At 42.0% G+C, this 25,850-nt stretch overlaps 1 protein-coding gene across 8 annotated transcripts in view; it reads right to left on the bottom strand.

Annotated features, from left to right (window-relative positions):
- Positions 1–25,850, bottom strand: part of JAZF1 (JAZF zinc finger 1) — a 354,562-nt gene that overhangs the window by 158,848 nt on the left and 169,864 nt on the right. For 6 of the 8 annotated variants that reach the window (XR_012132234.1, XM_037027521.2, XM_073238671.1 and 3 more), the window contains exon 2: positions 1,606–1,678. Coding sequence is in view for 6 of the 8 variants with exons in the window: in XM_037027521.2 (XP_036883416.1) it covers positions 1,606–1,678 (73 nt within the window). In the remaining 2 variants the exon portion in view is untranslated. Of the gene's footprint in view, positions 1–1,605; positions 1,679–4,100; positions 4,180–4,239; positions 4,373–25,850 lie in introns of those variants that run through there. The other 2 variants (XM_073238670.1, XM_073238669.1) reach the window with 2 other exon arrangements.

Below are 25,850 nucleotides of genomic sequence, written 5' to 3'. Positions count from 1 at the left end.
AAGACTCATCTAAGAAATTTCATACCCACCAATTTCACTTAGACTCTTTAGGATGCGGGCATACCCTACTGCACAAGTTATGCTCAACTATCATACTTGAGCCAAGTTCTCTGGTGGTGTTTTTGTGTCTTGTCTCTAATTCTTCAACTTCTTTTGTAGTCCAAAATCACTCCTGGCAGGATATTTTTCTTGAGTATAACACCTTGTAATTAATAAATTCCTGCTGCCAATGTGACTGACAATATCAACAAGAGAATGAATGAAAATCCCACTGACTCTTAGCCGAATAAGGCTTAGTATTACACCAAAATCTGTATATACAAAGGTAGCATTTTATCCAAAATACAATGCTACACTTTTTAAAAGTCCTATTTAATACCAGAATTAATCTATAAGCCTATTGATCCTATTCCCAAATATTAGTAGACTAAATCATATACACTGCCCTCACATAATTCTAATGTATAACAAACAGCTTTTCAAAATCCATGCTAATCACTGGCAATAATAGGTTTTGTGAGAAATCCAGATAAGCATATCCATCTTTATTTGTATCTGATGTGATTTTGAAGGTGTTCTACCTCAAACATCTCAAAAATATAATGAGAAACTGTAGATATTTTATCTCACTCCCAGGGAATGCTGATAAGTAGGAAATCCAAAAGCAATTTGTAAATAGATGTTTACATTAATAAATCCTTTGGAAACAAGCCTCATAAAAGAACTTGAAACTAAGCACAGGCAACTCCAATTCAAAGCTCTCTCTAGACAAGATTTAAGTAAGTTTTCCTAAACAGGCATTAAAGTGAAACAGTGCAATAACTCATTCCCAGCTTTCTACTTCATACCCTGAGAACCTCAGTGCTGCTACCAAGAGACTGAAAACATTCTTCACCTTGTATAAAAGAGAGGCAGTTGACAGAAGTTCAGGCATTGAATTACGAGCAGAGAGTTTTCATTCTCATTAAAAACTAGAATTGCTTTTGCTTTGCCTTGTTCTCTTTGGGGGCGTACAGTGTTTTCTTAACATACTGATTTCAGATTCTTTCCAAAAATCACTGTCTTCTCAATTATTTGAGTTGGCTGAAACACCAAGTCCTCTCTTAGACCTGACATATCAGTTTCAGTAAAAACGCATATTACTTTACACACAGGGGGCCAGTTGCTAAGCATGTTTTTACTAAAAGATGAGCTATTAAATAACTTTCTGATGTTAAATTATTTCAATTCATTATATCCTGATATATTCTGATATTCCAACAACATTCTGAATTCATGAAGTACCTCTTTGCCCCAGGGTTTAAGTTTCACTCAAACATAAATCCATTGATTTCCCAAACTGGTCCATGAAATCAAAAGAGCGTATTGTAACTCTGCATACACAGTACTTCCAGTATGAAGGTATAAATCAGTTGTGTTCAGAGAACTACAATCCTACCTCTTCCCAACAGAGAAACAAGAAAATTCAATACAGAGGTTGATCTTAAATAATGTCCTGTAAATATCTTAAGACTGAAGACATTTTTTTCTCCTCTGTTAAAAAGATGCATTTAATAAATAAACATGTGGCAGGTGAGGTTGCTATAAATTCTGAAAATGGCTTACCTATTAATGTAACTGAGGGCAACATAGGTTGGCTGTTGTAATTCTTGTTTTTCTAACACACGTGGATCTGTATCTGTAATAAAAACACAATTATGATTTTTTGGTTTTTGCATCAGAAAAGAGGAGGCTGCCTAATGAAGTAAAAGGCTACCCAGAGGAAGATTAATTTAGTATACCTCTTCTTAAAGAGAATTCAGTCAGCAAAGCAAGTGATTTGTTCATTCATTCATAAATAACAAGATATTGCATTACTTTTCAAGGAAATTCCAAACATCAACAGTGATAAAATGTCCATCTGTCACACAAACTCTTACACAATCCCCCTCATAAATATAGGTTTTCACTCTTACAGTTACAATGCTGGCATGGGTTTTTGGTGGTTAATCGGCCTAAGAAAGAAAGTCTCTGTTAATTATGCTCACTTCGATGCTGGAACAAATTAGCTGCCACTGGAAAGCTCTATCGGTTGGAAAATCGACTGAGTGTTGTTCTCATTCACTGAATACTTTTCTAGGTTTGGATTCACATTCTGGAGGGCAGCACCTATCTTTTTTAATTGTATAATAAGTTTATTATAACTTTTCTGGACCCTCAATAGACATTCTCATACTGGTTCAGAGTCCACAAACACCACATTCATCAGAGGAGTCCTTCCCTTTGAAGACACAGAGTCCAGCACCATAGCAACCTTCTGTAATGGTGCTTCTCCAACGCAACACAAAAAATGCACTTCACACTGCCAGAAATGTATTCGCAAGCTTCTCATATAAATGATCGTGCCAAATACATGCAAAAAAAAATGTATATAGTAAGATGATAAAAGGAGGAAAACAAAGCACATTTTTGTTTTTTTAGAAAAAGGTTCAGATGTTTCACACAGATCTCTTTTCATTATAGCCTTGTTTAAAACCATCTCATTATCAGAACTCGTCCAGCTGCACTTGGCAATAACACCTTCTTTGATGTAATGACAGATGTTTCAAGCACCTTTGTACAGGAAGTGTTTATTGCACGTGGTAGATGTAAGATACACTCATTCCAAAGTACATTAACAGGTGATGGGAGCAGGGGGAGCAGACACAGTGGCACAGAGCACAGGTGGCAACAATGATAGCATAAAAATCAATTTACAATGCTTTCAACTCCCAGACTAAACCTAGACAGTAGTGGCAATTTTATTCTTGGTGTTAAAGTTAAGAATCTCATGTTCACTTTATTGTTTTTTCCTGGGCCAAGAATTTCTGAGACATACTATTTAGAAATTGTGCTTCCTGGGTCTTTGCCATAACTGGTCCTTGAAAGCCAAATTCTGAAACAAGAGACAAAGATCCTCTGAATGGCTCCATCAAGTCGGGTCTCAAGGTTTTGGCAGAGCAAGTGAGAACAGTTCAGTAATTCAACATTTCCTCTCCCTCCTACAATGATTACATATGCAACTGAGGCTGTTTGTAGATCACTGGCCTACAGACACACCACTCTTCAAGGGAAATTTCATTTTCAAATACAACCTGCACTCACGCTCATCTAAGTGTGCTGGAACCCCAAAGTACATCCATGTTTCTGAGAGGACTGCTTTACTTCACCTGTATCTGCTGGAGAGGAGTCAGTAGAACAGTGCTCACTAGGGAAAGGCATAAAATCCTCAAACTGGCCCACTGGAATGCTGCGCAGGCCATGTGTGCAAGCGGTGACTGACAGACCAATCCTGCAAGGGCTTTCTGGGTGCTTAATGAGGTAAGAAGAAAGAGATTGGGGACAAAAGTCACAAAAGTGAAAAGAAAGGGGGAAGATAAAGAATAAGGTAATGACTGAAAATGTCTGTGTGGAAATTTCTCAAGTGTTCACGAAAGTTTGACCTCAAGTTTACGCACTGGTGATTGAGGTGCTGAGCTTGAGCCAGGGGCCTGAACCTGATTCGCTAAAATCATTCCTTCACAGAGGAACCTGGTACAGGATTACATAAGGTACCCTCTTTTGAAAGAGCACCATTCTGAGTCTAAAATGCATGCATAAAAGGGGAAAGTTAACAGGCCAATAAACATTTTTATGTCTTCCACTGCTGCCTTATTCCTATAACTGATGCTCAGTCTAGCAGTATTCCCATCAATCTTCTAAAGCTTTCCTTTGTTTCCAAATCATATAATTTCTAAAATATTTTAAGTATTACCTATCATGACATTTTTCTTTTATTATTGCACATGCATATGCATGTCAGAGTAGGTGTACACACACATACATATTTGTATTACTCTCTTCTGCTTCATGCCCCAGCACCTTTTTGGGGAAGGGGAAGAAAGAACTTTATATAAAATTCTACAGTTCACCAATGCTCAAATAAATAGTGTTGCCACTGACATCACACAAACTATATTCTGTAATCTCATTTCACAAAGAATCAAGAATGTTTGTATTCTATTTGCAAAGTGACGTTTTGAAAACTTCTGTACTTTGTTTCACCACCTCCTATAACCTATGCTAGACTTACACTCACATACCCTCAAATTCCGAGTGGTTAAATGGATTTCCAGAAGCTTCCAAATGACATCCTCTCCAGACCATCTGGAAGCACCTTGGGCAGAATTCTCATTTTTCTAGAATGAAGACTCTGGCAACCAACAAGAAAGTAGAACTTACAGACAGAAATCCACAGGGCCTGAAACATCTTTTTCAGATTAAGTGTTTCCTTGGGAAGCCTTTCGAACACCCATTAAAGCTTTGAGTTCTTAAAACAAAATGAGGCACTTGGTGCCCACAAATCAGGAGAGGCCTGCAGAAGTACTACTGGGGGAATGGCATCAGCTCTGTCACTCGCTTCCTGGCTGACTAGTGTGCAGTGATCATGACTCACCATTTTATGGATTTAATTACGCCGTTGAGCCCTTCACATTCAGTAAAAGTATAATAGCTGCCTTCATTATTTCTCCATCCCTGACAGGAAAGTAACTGTCAGATGCTAAAAACTCTCTACAGGCAAGGATTAGAGCAACAAGAGATGAGGGTTTTCACAGCAGGAATGACGTACTCCTCATGAAGACAGAATGTACATTATTGGAATGAACTGTGGGAGTAACACTATCCACTGGCTGTTACTGAATTCAATAAAAAGAACTTCCTTATGCCATGTGCCACACCACTGAGAATTTTTTCCCATGTAAGTTGCTACAATAAGAAATGTGATATGAATTGCAATGTTTCTAGCACAGAATCTCCTAGATATTTCCCTGGCTTGTTTGTTTATAGTACTGAGAAAAACATGAAAGTGAAACCATTGGCTACTATTGCCCAGAGATAAAATCCTTAGTAAATGGTCTGTGGAATAAAAACTCTTGAATTTTTCATAGCCACATGATGCTCCTAAAGCTGGCAACTGGCAACAAAGCATTCCATAATGTGGCTGTTTGCAGCCCCATATAACAGCAGTGTACCACTTCTCTATTGCTTAGAAGTGAGTGGAAAATAAACCCCAATATTTCCAGCAAGGCAGAGTGTGGACCAGAAAAGCACTGAGACGCAATTCTCTTCTGCCTCCTACTAGCCCAAGCATTCACAGACTTCAGGTTGACTCAAGGCTAAGAGAAGCCCTCTGTAGCTCATATGGTCTAAGGGATTTGTGGCTTGACAGGTTCAATTAAATGGCAAAGGGCTTGATGTCACAGCACTAGCCCACTACTTCTCAAGCAGCAGGAAATGAGGCAGATGGCAGAAATAAGACAGCAGTCAGACCCTTTTCTCAGTAGGAACTGGAATGGCACATGACCACGGGAAGACAAACAGGACAGAACACTTCATTCAATCAGTGAGGCTGTGTCCATCGACTGCTGTCTCTGGCATTGGGAACCAATGGCAACTGAGCCGAGCGTCTGGAATGTGACATGAGTTAAGGCGTTTGTAGTGTTACCTTCAGGCCTAAGTGAAAACTATGAAGGTTGTTTGCTGGGTTAACTGAGGCTAATTAATGAGCTCATGGGCTTTGGCTATGCTTTAGCTGGTCCACATGTAGCTGGGATTTTTATACACCTGGAATTACTTCTATCTTAAGAAAGTCAGAAACCAGCCATACTACCTCTCAATAGGACTAATGAGGACTCTATCAGCCATAAGCTCTTTGTAGCCTGGGAGGCAGCAGTGAGGGGAAGATCAAGCTCCCCAGAAGGCCTTCCTCAAATTCTATATCCTCCGAACACCGGATTGTTTTCTAAGCATATATGGCAACAGTGAGAGGCCTGAAAGGATGTGGGTGGTAAGCCAGTGGGCAATCTGCAGCCCCAGAAGACCCAGGGAAGGCAAAGTCCCACCCAGCCAGAAGAATGATTTTTGGAGCTGTGGGCTGGATTCCCCACTTTCTCTTCAACTAGTAACTAGTAGGCACAGTCTGTTCTCAGTCTTTCCCCGGCAGCTGAACTCGTAAAGCCAGCGCTGTAGTTTATTCGGCAAAGCCTGCCACAACATCCTAGGTGAGTTCATCACATCCTCCTCCCTTCTCTGCCCTGCTTCATTGCCAGCACTGGCCCTGTATGGCACCATAGAAGCATTATCTGAGTATATCCTTTTCCCTTTCCACACTTCCCAGAGGGGAAGAATGACCCCACCTTCTCTTATCTCTCCAGCACTCAGTTCAGTGCCTGGCACAAGGCAGATGCACAATTATTGATTGGATACCCTAATGAGTTTTATGATGAGATAATTGAACTTTTGGTGAAACGTGGAAGATTGATCAAGGGCAATTATTTCCTTCACCACCCAAGGCCTCACTAAAGTAGAAATAAAGGAATAAAAACTCACCAGGAATATAAGAAAGAAAGGAGAGATACCGGCAGACAAGTGCTTTCAGCCAGTTGTTTTGCAAGATGGAAAACCCATACAGGCATGGAAAGTCACCTAGAGAGCAGAGGAAGCTATATCCTCAAATGCCTGCAGTGGGGGAGACCGAGAGCCAGGAGGTGAACCTGCTGTAGAAACCCGGAGAGGCCCTGGACTTGGTGGTTCTGGGTATGGTAAAAGGCAAAGAAGGGAGGGTTCAGGGCAGAAGACAGGAGAATCACTTAAAAGGTATCCAGAGACCTGGAATAAGGAGACCAAGCATAGCTGAGAGGACACAGGAGGGGGTTCAGGGCTGAAAATGGAGGGATCAATGTGGAAATATGCCTACTCCACTGCTCCTAAGAACACTGGCAGACAGACAGGAGTCCTTTCTGATTAAGTGGGCACAAAGACGAAACTGATGCCAGTATCTGGCAATTCCTTAAATTATCTCCCTACAGTTAAGTCCATGGTCCATCCAGAGCCTCCCATCAGCTTTTTATTGACTCAGTCTTAAGTATAAGCCAAGAGCAGTCAAGGAAAGATCATTATAAATTTGAGGGAAAGTCTCGAACATGAATGAGCAATACCAAAACAAATGGTGGGGAGGGAGACAGGGATACGGGAGCCAAAGAGCAGACAAACTGAGGCTTGGGAGGTCATGTGACATGCCTACTTACATAAATCCAGTTAACAGCAGGGCTAGGACCTTCCAGAGCCCTTCACCCCAGTGCCATTAGGCTAGTGATATGACCATTAAAAAGGCTGCTCATCCTCTGAGGACAGCTCACTGCTACTATCCAAATTTAACACTGGACTCCAGACAATCTTTACAGTTTTCTTAAAAGCCCAGCATAGTTCTGTTTCAACTTTTGCTCCACTTTTAAGACTGAATTTGATGAACCAACAATTTGTAAAGACCAAGTTTTAATTCATGGCTAGTTTACTTCAGCTGTTGAAATATTTCTTGTTGGAAATGCCCCTTTCAAAAATAAAAATCCTACAGTTGCACATAACCAGTCTTTGAATGGATCAACTTTTCCTTAGTTTATAGACACGTCATTTGAAACTTTTCCCAAAGCCATAATTTCCATTACAGGGCAGTCAGTGCAAATTACAGCGAGATTCTTGCCTCCCCAAATTCAATGTGAAATCCAGATGCAGTTATGTATTGCTGTAAACTTTATGAGTTAAATATCTAAAAGCCGGGGACGCTGTACAGCACAGTAACACCATCTATTAAAAAAAAGCATTTGTGTTCACATTTTTACCCTGAGCTTTCCCCACAAGTGAATGAATAAACATTATTCAACCAAGAACCATTTGGACAATGCTCTAGGAGGCTGATTTTAAACAAACACAGCATGCTACAACCTTTCTGGTTTCTAGCATGGCCAGTAGATTAAATCATTAGAAATAAACAGTTCTGACTAGGATGCTTTCTAAGTCTTCACCTACTCACCAAACTCCTAGGGCCATTGATGACTGCTAGAGATTGGAAGATATATTTCCCTGTATAGCCTTATATCTGTGACACTATCAGTCCATACACTTCAGCAGTACCAAGGTGCTATTTATCCACCCAAGCTCTAACATTGTTACCTTGTGACAAGAGAGCCTGCCACACACCATCTTGGCTGTCAGGTATGCTTGTGAAGTGCGCAACCTTTACATCTGTATACAGCAGCCCTGAGCTACAGGAATTACACCACAATACAAAACTTTCAGACAGGAGGAAGGGCAAACCTTGGTCCCATTTAGTTGCACATTCACGTGTACATGTATGCACAGATGTCTGCTTTCCCTGGAAATGAACCTGATGATGGATCCAAGTAGCATGTAATATAAAAGACCATAAAAGAGCTGCTTTTATGTCACCCCTGCCATGGGAAGTCCATAAGCAGGTATCTGGAAGACAACATAGCTGCTGGCAGGTGAAGCTAAGTGACAATAAAAAGGCAGGGAAACCGAGGCTCTCGAAGCCCTCTTTTCAAGGCTGGAAAGGAACTATCTGTTTATAGAAAAACACCTTCTACTTCTATTGACTAAAATGTTTGCCTCAGGAAATTCTACCCATCCTCCAAGGCCTTTATACTATCTCTACTATACACTGCGCATATGTATTTGCACATCTGTCTTAACATCTCATCAAAATGGAAGTCCTTTAAGAGACCAAATCTCAAAGTCCACAAATCCTATGCCCAGTGCTCTGTAAATAATAAATGCTCATTATGATGTATGCTGAAGAAATAAATGAATGCCTTGGACATTCATAATGCAAAAAACACAAAGATAAGCATCTCAGTTCAACTAGGAGAGTCAGACGGGAAGAAATAACCCATGCATAAATAACTGTACCAGCATACATATATAGATACATGAAAAATATATATCATAAAGCACAGATGTTTGGAGGGCTACAAAATGATACAAAATTCAGAGTAATGGGGACAGGGCACATAGGGCTGATTTGGTAAGGATTTATTGATGAACAGGAACTGAGCTGGGCTTTGAGGGAAGGAAGTGAATCATTCATAGGTGAAGTTAGGGACTGTAAAAGTGGCATTAAGGTTGGGGCAGAAAGCATAGGTGAGAGGTCTTTGGGTACTGCGGTAAAGCAGAAGGACCGAAGAGCCAATATTCCTTAGTCATAACAGAGTATTTAAATAGATACTTTAGAACAGTGGTTCTGAGCTGTAGGCAATTTTATTCACACCCTGAGGGAATGTCTGGCACTGTCTGAAGACAACTAAAGGGAAGATGCTACTGGCATCTAAGTAGGAAGAGGCCAGGATTTGTAAATATCCTACAATATATACACAGGACAATCCCCCCACCCAGTAACAAATAATTATAATTATCTGGCCTAAAATGTCATACTGCCAGTGTCAAAAAATCCTGCTTTAGAACTACATGAATATTATAAAGAAATGGAACTATTGCTCCTAGACTGCTTCTAGATAATAATTTCTGTTATTTTCTATGCTCTAAATCAAGAGGCCACAGGCTGGTTAGGAAGCTACAAAGGAATGATACAAGAGGTTGTTTGGACTTAGATAAAAGCTCTGACTTTTTAAATATAGACAAAGAAATGAAATTTGAGGTCAGCAGTTTCACAACTGAGCAAGACAGACAACACAATTCAGTTAATAACCCAAAACAGACCTGGATATATGCCAATCTAGAGGAATATACTAACTGCTTAGAAATAAAACATGATTCTCTGAGAATCAGAGAAAATTCTTGAAAGAAAATTGTACATGAGCCTTGAACTAAATCTGAAGTCAGAAAAGGTGGGAAAAATGGTGAGTCAGAATAGAAAACTGAGCAGCAAAAACAAGCAGGGACTGGTGAGAAGTCCAGTGTGGCTGGAACACTGCAAGAAGAATCTTTCAATTCATATTGGACTCACATCCTAGGAGGTTTGAAATGCTGAGTTCAGACTTAACTCTGAAGACAATGGAGAGCCCACAGAGGTGTAAACTGATGTAGGCAGTTTCAGAAAAGTAACTGGTGGTGGTGTGGAGAATGGAGGAGAAACTAGATTACAGAAATACATGGCTTGGTAAAAGCAGAAATGGAAATACGAGATTTTTCTTATGCTATAGATCTGAATGCCTCACTGACAAAAGTAAGGAAGCAACTAGAAAGCAACAAGGGTTTCACAGACAAGAAAAGGAGGTCTGCTTCTAATGTGTGGTAAGACATTTTACAGAACCAAGAAGTCTGGGCCTCAAAGAAAGGAGAGATAAAGAACTGATACAGATAGGAACTGAAGTGAAGAAATCCCATCATAAGGCCACACATTCCAGCAGGCACTTGAACCAGAGCATGCTCCTCAAAACAAAATAATGATATATAGTACAGACCCAACTACTCTAAAAACTTGGTTATCATATAACTCAGCCAATTAATCAGTAAATATTGACTGAGGACCTACCAGGCCTAGAATTCTAGCAGGGATAAAGAAAAGCCAGAGGTTGTACTGCACTTGAGACTAAGTAATTGGTAAATTTCACAAGGAAGTGAGTATAAAAGATTGCAGTGCAGGGTAGAGGGGGCAACGACAACACAGAGTCACAAAGGGCCCCGAGTTCAGTATTTTAAATGATCTGGTACAAGTCCCTAAGGCTATTATAGCTATCCTCTCATTGGAACTCCCTAGCTCCCACTTCTTAGTGTTGTTTAGGATTACAAATCAAACTGCCTCAGTTCAACACTAGTTAATAATCTCTTTGAGTCTTGTTTTTTTGTTCATACATGGATTATCTACATTTTCCAGTCACTTGCATAATGATACATAGAAAATTTAAGAATTTATCATTAACATAATGAGGCAGAAACTGCTGGCTGCCATCCAAGTCATTTTCCATTCTTCCTCCATGCTGCTTAGGAGCATGGCTGTCTGGTGTAATGACTACATTTCCCAGCACTCCACGAGACAGGCACAGCCACGTTACTAAATTGTGGCCAACAGGGTAAGGTTTCTAAGAAGCCTCCTTAAAGGCAAGTACCTCTCTTTGTGGGATTATTTCTGCCAGCTGGCTGGAAGAAAATTTGAGCTCCTCCATCTAGTTTGGATATGAGAAAATTTGGGAATGGAAGTCAATAGGAATCTGGATTCTTAATCCTGTGAAGCCCCTTGCTGCTCCCTGACTAACCACCTCCAGACTCCTTAAAAGTGAAAGAAAAAACTCCTACTTAAACCACTGATTTTTGAGGGTTTCTCAGTTATGTACAGCCAAACCAAATTTTAAAAATGGAAAAAAGGAATGCCATTTTATTTTGTTGGGCCTAAAGTTCTAATCTGAAACTATTGTGTCTTGCCCTACTTTTTACAGATTTTAAAAATCATTGTCTTTATCACATTATGCTTATGGAGAGAAAATCAGTAAAATCACATCCACATCAACACAGCATCTGTGGCTCACTCTTAAACTGAGAAAGAATGGGAGAAAGAAGAGGAAGAAATCTCCATGTCAAATTATGGTTTCTTTGGTGGCTTTAGGACTTTCTCCAGAATTGGTTATTAGTGGGCAATAATGAAGCAAATTGCACATGCATATTATTTCTGAGTTATGAACACTGCAACCAGCAGTAACCTTTGAAGCTGTCAGGATCTTTTCAGGCAAGCAATTAAAGTGAAAAATGAGAGTGTGCACAACTTCCATCACCCAATACTACATGCAATAACAGCACCTACAAACACTGACACAGAGTGGGACTTAGTCTGAATATTTATTAATGCAGATCTGTTCCCATTTGTTCCTCTGTTTTTCCCTGTGACCCATCCCACCCCGACTGCCAAAATTTTTTTCTTTAAAGGGCAGCTCTGACACCATGAATTACATCCACTTGGGAACCTATATGCACTGTGACATCTCTCCCATCTGCACTTAAAGAAATCTCCTTCCCTCTCTCTTGACCAAAATATAAATTTAGGACAAGCCTGGATTCTAGAAGAAAATTAATTGGTAAGGAAGTAAGCCCCAATTAGAGAAACACAAAATCAATGCTAAAATAAGCAATATTAACAACTGCTGTTTACAGAAGGCCAAATATATATGTTAAATATTGGGTGCTAGGCATTGAAGGTCCTCTCCTTACCACAGCAAAAAAAAAAAAAAAAAAAAAAAGGTCCCAGTTCTGAAGTAGATAAGACTCCAGAGAATCTGACTTATATTGATCTGTAATAAAAATGATCTAGTGTAAAAAATATCTGCTTTTCTGCTAAACTGTAGGAATCACTCCCTACTTGCATGTTTTGTGATTTAAATACTTGGAAGGACACTGGAGAAGTGGTGGGAATAAACAGAGATGAGTGACTTGAATAGGGCTGTCCAAGCTGAGGAGAAACTCCTTTGTTGATACCTAAGACCTGATACCTATAAATCCTATATGCAAGTTTTTCTAATTTGCTTTCAGTCATTTCTATACCACCTAGTCCCTAGAGGCAATGGCTCTCCATCAGAACTGCATGTTGCTACCACCTGGGAAGCTTTAAAAACATTCTAATGCCCAGAACCAATCTCCAAAGATTCAAATATGTAACTGGGGTCGACAATCACTAATACAGACTCCGAGGCTTAGAAACCAGGAAAGGGATACAGAACTGGTTGGGGAAATCATTAAACCAGATTGCATTTTCCCCCAAACTAAAGAAATTGTGAAACTGGAAATGAATAATTCAAAGTGACTGAGAAGTTTTATACATAAATCTATATCCAGCAAAACCTTTTAAATTCAGACTTCACTTGGAGCTCTGGTCTCCCCATCTTTTACTTTCTATACAGAAAGTGTTAAGCTTAATTATGTAGACAAGATAGTTTTTTCATGTATTTTTGAAACCAAATCACAGCCAACCAAATACTAATAATTCTTGAGTTATAGGAAACTTTCATCTGTCTGTAAGGGTCTTCTTGATAAGATCCTGAGTAGGACTCCTTTTGGTTTTGTTTGTCATTGTTTTTCTTCAGAATAGGCTCCTAAAATTAATAAGCCTACAGCACGTGAAGCATTCTGGGGCTCAGAATTTTCTGTAAGTCAGGTTGACCTGAATCAGTGTGGTTTTCCTGTGCTGTTATTTCTCACCTCAGTTACACATCATGTCATAACCAAGCACATTAGTTTGGCATTTTGGAAACCAGTTAAGTTGAGGATTTGGCTAAAAGAGTCACCTTCACTTGGTGAAGGGGGGAGCCTAGTAAACATAATGTTCTTCATGTAATTGTAGATTAATGATACAAAAAAAAAAAAAGAGTCACCCTCATTCCTCCCAGGGAAGTCGGATCGTTGCTTAAAAAAAAGAAAAAGGGTACAGAGAGAAGTAGCTGAACATCTGGACGTAAAGTGACCTGACTGTTCTGCCTAAGATTCATCAAACATAAGCACACACATCAGTTACAGCTTACCCGGGTTGAGGGTGGATCTGCAGGGCTCTGCCTGGCTGCCCTCAGCGTCCCTCACTCCATCTCCACGCCCAGAGTGCAGGCAGGAGCATGCTGTGCAGGCTCCTGGGCAGGGCATGCCTTCATCCTACTTGCTAATGCTGGGCTATAACTCAGATCAATCTTGCTGTTGCTGTGAATTTGGGTATCTGGGAAGCTCTTGGCACCTGGCATTCTTGACTTTTGTGGAAGGACTTCTGGGAAGCAACCCTGAACTTTCTGTTGCCTTTTTTTATTTTAAATAAGGCTTTAATTTTTTTAGAAAGGCAATATAATATGGTAGTTATGGGTACAGTCTGCTACTTACTGTGTGACTTGAGAAAAGTTTCTCTGCCTAAGTTTCAGTTCTCTGATAGGGAATTCAGAGATTAATAGTTCCTGCACATTCTGAGGTTATTGTGAGGTTTTAAAGAGATAAGCCATATATACCACTGATCAGAGTGGCTGGTACTTGGTAAATACTTGATAAATCACAGTTATTTCAGGTAGTCAGGTCTGAAAGCACTTGGTGTTTTTACATTATAGGACTACAACTGTGAACAACTGTTCTTAAATAGCAATAATTGATAATAAAAGTATCATTACCATTACTGAGTGCCTACTATAAATCTATATAGAATGAGCTACTTTCCATGTGCAGTCCTCAGGAAAACCCTGCAGGGGAGGCATCTCGTAGGTATCCCACACCCATCCTAAAGGAAAATATAAAGCTCAGAAGAGGTCCAGATCACATAACCAGGAGAAGAAGCCTCAGATCCAGGTATAACTTCCAAATGCACACTGTTTGACCCTGATCGCTCTCTAGCCCTATCACAATATCCAATATCAAGACTCAAATTGCCAAGTGGCCCTTTGTCCCCATCCCCTAAAAGGTGCTTCAAGGACAGGAGCACTGGGATAAAACACATGGGCAAATTCTGATGAAAACCAGAAGCTGTGACACAGATTAAATGTAGCTGCTGTATCTGCATCTCCTGATCAGTTACCCCTTTGGGTGGTTGATTTAAAGACCATTAGATATGGAACCATAGGATATGGTTCTAGTCCTGGTTCTATTTCTAACCTACAGCTTCTAGCAAGTCGGTCTGCTTGCCTGTGAGATGGAGATAATGATAGTGCACTGCCTCCCTCACAAGCCAGAGCTGAGAAGCACACATTTTAATTGAACGATTTGTGTAAATACTAAGGCCCCACCCAGCTGCCAACCTAAGGTCACCTCGGAGTGACTCTTCAACAGGAATATCTCCACACAGCCACAAATTTACTTGTTAGTTTCTCTGGCAAATAATGCATGAGGATAAGAAGGCTTAAACTATACACTAAAATAGTGACCTGAGTTATATGCACAAAGAACTTCAGTTTCATTTTCCTTTGCCATCCCTGGAGCTGAGTGGACATGTGTATGCACCTGCATTACTTTTCTCCTGGAAGAGTAAAGACCCTCATCACAATGTTCCCCAATTGCTCTTCCCAAGAGCCATGTATCTTTTCAATGGAGATAAAGCTTTCTAGCTATCTTTCAGCTGAGTTTATTAAAAGCCATTCTAATTGGAAACCAATTAGTTTGCTTTGTAGATAAAAGGAAAGCTTTTCAATTTATAAGCCAAGATACATTTAACTAATTTTATCACACATTCAAAACAAAGGCAAAACTCTCTATGATGCTTAAGCAAAATAGCCATTATCAAAGGAATCGCAAGACATCAGATTCCTCAGAGAGGTTTGGGAGATTTTTGGTATATCGTAAACATTACTATCAGCTGAGCTTCAGAAAATGGAAGGCAGAGACTGATGGATTTTCTCAGCTTACTTTAATACTCTAGATGTGGATTCAATAAAATAAAGATATTGTAAAGTAATGGCTTTAAAAAAGGAATGCAGAGATAACATACACTTTAAAATACACACACACACACATATTAGTTGCTGAATGTCTACAGCCACCCTGCCCATCAACCTCTCCTTTCAGTCCACCTCCACTCTAGCCAATGATCTAGCTCAGTGTTTTCTCAAAATTTTCTCTGCAACACAGTATGATATATATTTTAAATTGTAACCAGTACACTGCCTCCACAAAAGTATACAAGTTTCACAAAACATTACTCAACTTCACTACATGCAATGCATTCTGATATTTCATTTTTTAAAGACTTTGAGACAACCCATTAAATTGATTTTGACTCACTGAGTCCCAAATGTTGACTTTTAAAAATGCAAATCTTGCTAAATTTCAAATCAATAATATCATGCATTAAGTCTGCTCCCACAGGTGGCTCTTTATTGCTTATATGATAAAAGACTTTGGTAAAATACAGATTATTTACGATTTGGCTCCAAACTCATCTTCCTTAGTTCTCTGCATGCTCCCTGCCCTCCAGCAGCTCCTTACTTCTAACCGTCCTCTGTGTGCACCTTGTGTTTACTCTCCAGGCCTTTTGTTCGGATTATCCTGTTTGCCTCCCTAGATCCCCTGCCTGAGCTTCTCGGCTCCCGGCTGGAGTACGCACACCCTCTGGCCTCTGGTTGGGTTCAGCCAGTGGAAAGAACTAGCAGGTCGTTAGAGGGTGACAGGAGAGAACAGGACTGACGAAGCCTTTGTAAGGTAGGCTGTTTTCCCTACTTGGAACACCTTCTCCTCCACACTTCTCTGTAGCCATCCTCAGATGCATTCTTCAAGGTCCACTACAAAGGTTACCTCCTCCCCTCCAAGTGTTCCAGGAACCTACTTGGTAGAACTATCCTTAGGACATGTCTGTTCAAAGGATGAATTATACTCTACAGTGTTTACGTTCCTGATGGACTCAGCATCTCCAAAGCCAACACCCTGTTTCTGTGTGTCCTTAGAACTTAGTACAAAGGCTGACAAGTTGCTGTGACCACTGAAAGGAACAATAAATTAAGGTAAAAAGGATTCTTAATTATTAAATGACATAATTTTATGCCACAAGGTAGTATTTTCAACAACAGCACCTACAGACCTACTTCATCGTAATTCCCATTCTGGGGTGAGATTTTGCTCTCAGTGTAATTGCTGGGAGACAGCACAAGACAACTGCTACTCACCACGCCGTGAGCCAGCTCTCTGGTGGTACCCAGCTCTCCACGATCCCCCATCACCTGGCAGGGTATTTTCTGCTTATTATGCTAATTAGATTTTAGTTGAAAGATGTAATTATTGCTGCAACCCAAGGAAATAATTAATGGCCAATTTTAGTGGGCAAAATATTCATTAATCAAGTCAACAGAGAAGAGACCTGCAGAGTTTAAGAAAGGTCTTTGGAGAAAAGAGAAGAAAAGATAATCTCCTAGAGATTCCTCCTTTCCATAAATATAGGTTAAATCTATTCAATTATAGTCTCTCCAAAGTTTACATTTCAGATTTAGTCCAATGACGCCTAATGAAGTCTGGGTTTAAACTTTTGGGTTCTAAAATGCATTGCCCAACAGATTTAATCATTTTATTACATGGAAAGATGTGATAAAAAGAGAGCAGTCATCTCATACTTGGTCTCTTGAAAATATTTATTCATTCTAGGATTTCTAAACACAACAAACATCAGCCTCTGTTTTCTTATATGACAGGCAGGGAGGTAGGTGTCATAATGAGAACACTATTCAGTTGGCTGAATGTTTACATCATCTCTGTCCCTTATAAACACTCAGCCTTTTAAGCCTGGGAGTGAGAGGACATTTTAAGTTCTTCTAACACCTTGGTAATCAGAGCCCAGGGGAATATTTGTCAATGAAAACAACATAGTGGTCCAGAGATCAGATCAAACCTACACTTACTTTAAAGGATATTTCAATCCCAAAGAGCATTGTCCCTCATAAAAAATGATACACAAACCTCCTCCAGCCTATTCCTCCCCAGTCCTTTTTCTCAATGCCCTTTATAATATTCATGTCCTCAGATTTATGTCGGCTGTATATTTACTAGACATGTCTCCCCACTGCATCATAAGGGGCTTAAGGAACAAGAAAAGATGGGTCACAGAAAGCAGCATACAATAACTGACAGTCAAGTTTATTCTATTTTTTAAACCAAAAGAACATTTCCATGTTTTAATTTAATTTTAAATGCTAACAACCATATTCTAGCCTCCACATGCTCATAAAGCTGTTTAACAGTCCAGAAAGAAAAAATACTAATTTTGTTTTAAATAATGTTCCCCATCCACATCTTAATAGTCTGGACACTGAAGCATTTTTCATTCAGAGTAATGATCTCCAGGAGTAAAAATAATATGATTATAACAGAACTACTTGGTCAGCTAAATCACAACCAGAAATGCACTGTATGTATTTCATTCACTGTGTCTAAAAATCTTCATTCTGGACCATCAACATAGCACTAAATTTTGATCTGTCATTCACTGTGTCTAAAAATCTTCATTCTGGACCATCAACATAGCACTAAATTTTGATCTGTCATTGAAAACAGGTCGCTTCTATTTCTGGCTTACAGCTTGGTAACAGGGTACAGCAATTGGCAAAGACAGCTAATATTTCACATTAAGTCTCCTTACTTGACCTTCTGAATCAAAAAGTGGAGAGACTCATGAATAAGAAGTTATTACATAAACATCCCCTTTACTTCTTTAAAAAAGAAAAAAAAACTCTTAAAGCATGGCAAGTAAGATAAAAATTTGGGGGACGAAAAGATGTTGATAGGATGGGCACTACAGACCAGTGAGGGAGGGGTTTCTGCTCCTGAGCTGATGCTGCTTAAAACAGATGGGAGAAAATGGGAGCCCTCGGTGTCCATCCAGGCAGCCATTCAGGCAAAGCCTGAGTACACATGTCCAGTGAAGGAGTACAGGGCCAAAGGGCAGGCCAGCCACTCTGGGTGTGGCTTCTGCTGGCCCTTTGCTATCCACTGCCAATGGGTAAGAGTTCAGATGTACACAGGGAGGATGAAGTATGTATGCTGTAGAAGAAAGCAAATCTCCTGAGATTCTCCTTCATGGCTTCTTTTGATATTGCCAGCAGGTCCATATGCAAGCCATGTTTTAACCTTCTCTTTAGTTTTCCTTTCAATACAACGTTGAGAAAGCTTTGCAGATACTTCCCCTTCTTTGCTCTGACCCAAGCTTGGTAAACTTTTACCCACGATGGTAAAGTAACCCTCCCATCTGCAATCACCACACCCCTGAGTCACCCCAAGTCCACACTTACTGCTTAGTTTTGAAACCGCCTGGCTAGTGTTCCTTCCCAGAAGGCCAGAGTTTCTCCTTGGGGAGCTTTATAAACTATTTTACACCTGGATACTGACCAAGAGACTCTGATTTAATTGATCTGGGATGAAAAACCCACTAAGTGAAGGCACCTGGAGTTTTAAAAGCTCCTCAGGTGACACTAATAGGTAGCAGGGGCTGAGAACGACTGCTGTGTTCAGCTCCCCGAGGACACGCACTGCGGCCTGTTGACCCCTGATGCTCCCACCCCAGCCCAACACTGGCACCCAGCACAATGCCTGCTCCCTAAATATATTAATTGAACAAATAAAAAGATGTCCAATGACTGAAGACGAAAGTGGGGGTGAAGATAGGGGCATTCAACAGGGGTTATACACTAACGGTTCTTCTTAAACTTGAGTGTGCATCAGAATCAAGTGGAGGGCCAGTTCCAACTCAGACTGCCAGGCCCCACCCCCTACTTTCTCATCCAGTGGTCCGGGGCCTGAGGTTCTAACAGGTTCCCAGGTGGTGCGGATGCTGTTGGTCTCAGGATCACACTCAGAATCAGTGTAATAAAAATGACTACAGCAGCCTAGTTATCGTAGGTGAGACAACACATAGTAACACCACCTGGGCTGAAGGCATCCCTGACTTTGTGGCTAACAACAGTAATACTGTGGGAAAGACGGGACTGAGCCAGTTTTTAATCCTATCTGATTGTTGGCCACAGACCAGAGCTGAAGAAAGAGCCCCCTGGACTCCCTATCCACTCGGCAATCTTTAATTTTCACAGTTTAAGTATCTGAATCATCTATCGCTTGCTCAGGTGTGGTCAGGAAGAACAGCAGACTGCCATCAACATTAAATAAAAAAATTACAGAACACTTTCCTAGAAATAGGCCCAAGATCAAATTTTCCCGGAGCACCAGTTGCAGACTTAGCCCAGAAAATAAACCCGTGGCTGCTTGTTAAATCAACTCAGGCACTAGATTCTACAGCTGTGAAAATACAGTGGTTTAAAATCCAAGCTTCTAATAGCCACCCAAATAGATGCAATACTGGTTCCTCAGGGAAAAAAATGCTTGCTTTCCTCAGCTATTCTCAGTTAAGAGATTCCTTGCTTAAAAGACAAAGGTAAGGAATTAGAAAACGCCTGGTGCCTTGGTTTCCCAAGAGGGCATGGGTTACTGGTTCACAGAATCGGGAAGGAGGAATGATTGCCAGCCCTTTGGCTCCCCTCAAATCACACGAGCCAGTGAGCAGCAGCACGAGTGGAGTTGTGACAATAAGCCAGAGGGAGTCTCTCTCCATGTCCTCTGGATTCTAACTAGTAGTGATAAATTTGGGCATGAAATACTTTTGGGCTGTGAAACAGTTAATCTTCAAGGAGTTCCTGGAGATTAAGTAAACAGGAAATTGTGGCTTCTGAGAAAAGCCTCCGTTATTAGGAAGAGAGTGGCATAAAGATGGAGGGCTCACCCACACAGTAATTATAGAGCCTTACATTTACATACAAGCCATAGTGACATAATGGCTAAATGTAACGCAGTATCCTGGATGGGATCCTGGAACAGAAAAAGGACAGCAGGCAAAAGCTAAGGATCTGAATAGAGTATGAACTACAGTTCATTGTCCATTTGGTTCATAACTGTAACAAAGATACCACATTAGTGTAAGATGTTAATAAATAGGCAAGACAATTGGCATAGTTGGCAGGGTTCATTGTTCACCTAGGAAAAAGACAGGCTGCCCTTATGGGAAGGGTGCTTCAGCAGGCTGCCCCAGTGAATGGGGAGACAGTGGATTGCCCCCTCAGTGGGTATGTGGTCTGAGGTGGCTTGCCTCCTAGAGGACTGGGCCCCACCCCAGGACTGGAGGCAAGTGGAGGTGACACCTGAGGCAGTAGGGGTGGCCCTTGGTATAATAAACAGATTCTTTGAGAAGCAGAGTGCCCATGAGGCAGCACAGACTATGGGTTGGCTGCTTCTCACAGTATTAAAAAGGTCTATAGAGGAGACCCAAGAAATGGCGGCACGAGAACACGAGCTGCAAACCTCTGTGGATTCCCTGAGGAGGGAGATGGCCTTGATGTGGAAGGAGGCAGCACGAGAGCACTGTCAGCAAGGTGCCATTGGAGATGAGAGGGCAGTGCTGCCAGGTGTTCTGAAGGAGGAAGAGGCCATCAAGGAAAACGACAAACTCCTGAAGGAAGCACAGGCGGAGGTGGCACGAGAACGTCAGCTGTGAAGCATTGAGCTGAAGGTAAGAGACCTTCTGAAGACTGAGCTGGCACTGTTGCGAGGCACAGTAGCAGAGGAGGCACTTGGGGGAGTGGAGAGAAAGGTGCCATCAGCCCCAGAAATTGAGGAGCTGGGGAAGGATGAAGGGGTAGTGCTGGAGGCACTAGCCCCTCCTGTACTGAAAACACACCCAGTGGTTGTAAAGAAAATAAAGACCCAGCAGCTGAAAGTTCCCCAAGGAGAGGAGCAGCCCCCTCCCCAGGTCATGGAGCACTCTATGGTCTGCCCCTATACTCAGGCTGAGCCAGTGGCTGTGGAACTTAGGGGTGGATGGAATTGTTCTGTCAGGATCAGAGATGGGAAAGCTGTCTTCCCTGACAGTGCAGCCCACCTTGAGGCAGCAATTACAAAATGCGAGGTGACACATACAGTAGCTGAAGCAATGAGAACCAGGAAAGAAATAAGACCTGTTACTCACAGGAGAAATTTGAGGGGCTCTGTGAGGGTTACAAGGACCCAGATATGGGTTGATTTGATACAGGCAGGAGTAGATGGAAGGAAATTAGATGGGAAGCCAAATAGGATCTTACTGGAGGTATGGCAACAACTGAAACCAGAGCAGCAGGTCCAGCCATTAAGACCAAAGAGGCAGAGGTCAGAGACAGAGCCATGAGTCTGGCCTGTGTGTCTGCAAGACTTTTTGCTGGAGAGGCTGGAGAACAATGTTTGGGCTTCCTTGCACAGGGACCATTGCAGAGGACTAAAGGCACATTGACTGAAAGGAGAGAATCCTGGAGGGGTGGATAAAATGAGAGTTCCTGTGGCCAGGATTCTCACCTGGCCCTGTTTGACTAGCTCACTGCACACCTGTGGGCAATACATGGCTGTTGACTCTATATAAAGAGCTCCACCCAATACTCTGGGTGCAACACGGTGGCAGGGCTACAAGGCTGCAGGGCAGGAGAGCAGAGCAGAGACTGGAGTGGTGGCAGCGCCGAGGACACAGGCCCAGAGGATGGCTGTGCAGGACGACTGTGCAGAGAGGCCCAAAGGATAGCTGTGTGGGATGGCTGTGCAGACAGAGGGGCTCAGGGGCAGGGACTGGCTTGCTGCATGCAGACTCGCTCTGAGTGAACAGGATTTTAGTGACTGACCTGCCACCTGGAAATAAAGTTGAGTATAACCCTTTCACCCGAAGAATGTTCCACTGTCATTTCTTTGGTCACACTGAATCCATAGTGAACTTGCCCGGGGCTGAAACCCACTGGCAAGACATAGGGGAAGCTGGGTATGGGGGTATATAACCCGTACTGTCTGTAATTGTTCTGTAAACCTAAAGCTATTCTAAACTAAAAGGTTGTTAAAAAAAACTAGGGAACTGATCTCAGACATTAGTTAAAGCAACATGGTGGACACACAGGTGAGTGCCTGTTGTATTATTTTCTGGGTACTTAAAATAGTTTGAAATATTTAATCACTTAAAATATTTTGTAATTTGAAACTATAAAATTTGTACACACACATACTTTTGTCTACCCTCCCACCTGAAAAGAACTGGTGTTTGTTTAGACAAGTACACTATGCTGGAAACAGGCCTGAAGCACACCCTTATCCAAGAGCTGCTACAGATCCTTCCAGTTTGAGGCCTCCTGGGTTGTTAGCTGTCACCATGGAGGGGACCCCCACACCCACTGGAAAGCTGTGAAGGGCATGAACTTGCTCCCATGTGCTCCCCAGGTTTCTGGTTTCTGCCTGTGGATAAAACTGTAGTATTTCCAAATATCTTGCCAAGCTTCAGTATATCTGCATATCAATAGGCGTTCAGAGGTGGACAGAAGTATGGCTTTAGTACATTTGCATTATTCCTCAAGGGTGGAGAGAAGTTCATCTCCATATCAATGGGTAATTACTTGGGCAACAGGAGGGCTTATCTGTACCTGGGAGGTGAGGGGAAGGCTGGTTTTGTTTCTGCTGGAGCAGGAAAGAGAGAAGGGCCTGGACTGCAGTTTGTAAGCAATAAATTGATTTCAAACTTTCTCTCTCCCTTTGACCAATTTTGGTTTTTAGAGTTATTTTGCCCTAGGATTTCCTTTCCCTCGACTTACACTGCCCTCTTCCCTTCTGCCCACTGCAGCTCCTCCACATTTCACCATACTTACACTCCCATGGAGTCTAAACTCAGCCAGACCCTATCAAGTGCAGGTGGTGGGCTGCCTTATGACGTACTCCCAGAGCAGTGATTTTAATGAGGACAAAGGAGAGCCTCTGAACCCATAGGATGAACTGAATGGTGAATTTCAAGGCATCGTGATGGCCAGAGGGCACCTGTGCCTTCAGACCAAGCCACGTGGATACTGCCATGTCCCTTCCGTGCCTCAGACTGGACTGCATCTGGTCACAGGTAAAGCCCATTCTCCATGCTCCAATGGCCTATCTGAAAGGTGCCTCCAGTGCCAGCCAGAGCTCTTGATATTGCACAAATTAATATACATGCTTATTTCTTATGTTTCCAATCTCCATAGGAGTAAAAACCCAGTGGTGAAACATCAAGAATGGGAATGAAGGGTAGAGGGCGTAAGAGCCCTGGACAAGCCATAAACTGAATTCTAATCCTTGGAATAGTGGAACTTTCACAGCTGCCCATGTGTCCCTGAGGCTGGCTATTTTCACTGGGCTGTTTTGATGCCAGTACTGAAGAATGTGTGTATCAGCCAGCTTCCCCCAACACCTCTGCCTTGGGTCTCGCCCAGACCAAATGAGTGATGAGGGGGAGGAGGGCCAAGGGGACATCATTGCGAGTTCAATAAATAAAGCGCGGTGCTTACTGGTTTGTTTTCTAGACCAGGCACGTCAACGCTGTGTACCTACTGGTTCCTCCTTGCCCTTATGTGTATTATCTCATTTTGGGCTGTTCCCTCTTCTACCCTTCAGTGATTTGTCAAGCCCAACCCATCCCTAAGGGGCCCATTAAAATCCTAAAGGCAGCCCAGGGGTTCTCTGCTCTCTTACAGTGCATTCAAACTTTCACTCCACAAATATTTATCGAACACCTACTATGTGCCAGGTACAATTCCAGGCACTAGAAATACAGCAATGGATGAATTAAAAAAAAAAAAGATAATCCCTTCTGTTGTGGAGTTTACATTCTGGAAAGGGAAAGGGTCAATAAGGACATCAGTGAATATATACTATTATACATGCTATTTCAAGAAGAAAACTAAATTAAAAAGGGAAAGGCAGTCTAGAGCAGTGGTCTCCTGGTCTCTTCCTTGGCACTTAGCACATACTATTATTTAACCTGTTAATGTTTCTGTGTTGCCTCTTCAGCTGGATAACCCTACATTCCAGGACAGGGGCTATTCTCAGGCTTCTTTCTTGAGCACAGGATTGTGCACCCAGGAGATGCTCAACCAATTCTATTGAATGAAAACAGTTTATATGATGCCGCTGATTCCTATTTTAGAACCTAATTACCCCTTCTGGGTGCAAAGCAAAGTCAGGAGATTAGTTTGTCTCCATGGGGCCTCGTGCAGCGAGGCATTCATCCTGCTCATCTTTATCGTGTCCCTGTCTCCTGGGCACTGACTGCAGCCCTGACAGGACACCATGAGTCAGCCAGCTGTGATTCCTGCCCTCATCATGTGTACATTTTGCTGGAAAAGACAGCCGAAAGATAGGTAAACAGGAAATTATTTCAACACATGACCATTTCTTTGAAGGGAATAAGCTAAGAGGTGAAAAGGAGAAACACAACAAGGAGATTGGGGAAGGCCTTTGTGGGAGGGTGATGTTCCCGCTGAGACCTAAAGGATGTGGAGGGCAAAAGGCAGGACAGGGGTGTGGGTGGGACAGTGAGACTGGGGTTCCTGATAGAGGAGATGGCACAGGCCTGGAGGTGGGAATGTGCTGACTGCATCAGAGAGCTGAGTCAGCACAGGGACAAGGCTGCGAGACGGGCAGGAGCAGCTCCCACAGGCCCTCGGGGGCCATAGGAGGGAGTGTGGGTTGTATTTTAAGCGCAATGAGAAGTCACAGAACAGTCAAGGCAGGAGAGAACATGACATTTGTATTTTAAGAAAATGGCTCTAACAACCCCAGAATTAGGTGACTACATGTCACAGTCTGTCAGGGACAATGTCATTTTCTGCCTATTGCCCCAACAGATTATGAACAGCACCCATTTCACTCTGCAAAGTGTTGCAGATTTTTAAAAATTATATGGTCATCCCCATAATCCATTACAACTGATTATGATTCACTGTTACATGGAATCTGATATTCTCTGAACCAGTCATGTCCTACTCAAACCAAATTCAGTAGAAGCTGTATATAAAATAGTCTATAGTGTCAAGTTAAACCTGTCCTCCAGCACCAAAATTATTAAAAAGTTCTACTGTATTCTGTTTTAAGGAAGAAAAGAAAATTTTATAAACTTCTCTCCATGACATAGTCCATGTCTCACAGCTGCTACATGGGGAAAGCTTTTGCACAGATCAAATCTAGAGTTTTCACAGCTTAGCTGGAGTCCATCCTCGCTAGATATGGACAAACAGAGATACTGTTCTCTGTCCTGAGATATTCAGAGTCCTGCTCTGGGAGAAGCCTGCCAAAGTCACTTCTGAAGAGCTCCAGGTTATATAACCCCTGCTTCTCTAACCTCTCCGCTCAGGTCTTATTTTTCAAATGTTCAGTCATCCTTGTGGCTCCTTTGATTACCCTCGCCAAATTCTGCCTACCGGCACAGTGCTTCTAAAGCTATGTTCCAGGAGCACTCTGCCACTCCCCCTGCCAAATCTTCCCAGAAGCCTCGATGGGCGCTCTCCCACAGCTGAGCCACGGACTGGGTGCTGTGAACAGTCCTACCTACTGTGCCAGACCTCTGTCTGCTTTCACCTGTCCTCCCTGGAGCAGGCCACCTAAAGAGAGGATTAAGCGTGATCTTACAGCAGCTGGGTTACAAAGGCATGCATGGATGGCAACCTCCACCAGCTTGAATTAGTCCCCCTTCTCATATTCCATCTTAGAACCACAGACTATCAGGGTAGAGGCCACCTTAGCAATATTCCTTTTGTTTGGCAGAT

The sequence above is a fragment of the Manis javanica genome, chromosome 6, assembly GCF_040802235.1.
Source record: "Manis javanica isolate MJ-LG chromosome 6, MJ_LKY, whole genome shotgun sequence".
In the NCBI taxonomy this organism is placed as follows: domain Eukaryota; kingdom Metazoa; phylum Chordata; class Mammalia; order Pholidota; family Manidae; genus Manis; species Manis javanica.
This window is presented reverse-complemented; position numbering and strand designations above follow the sequence as displayed.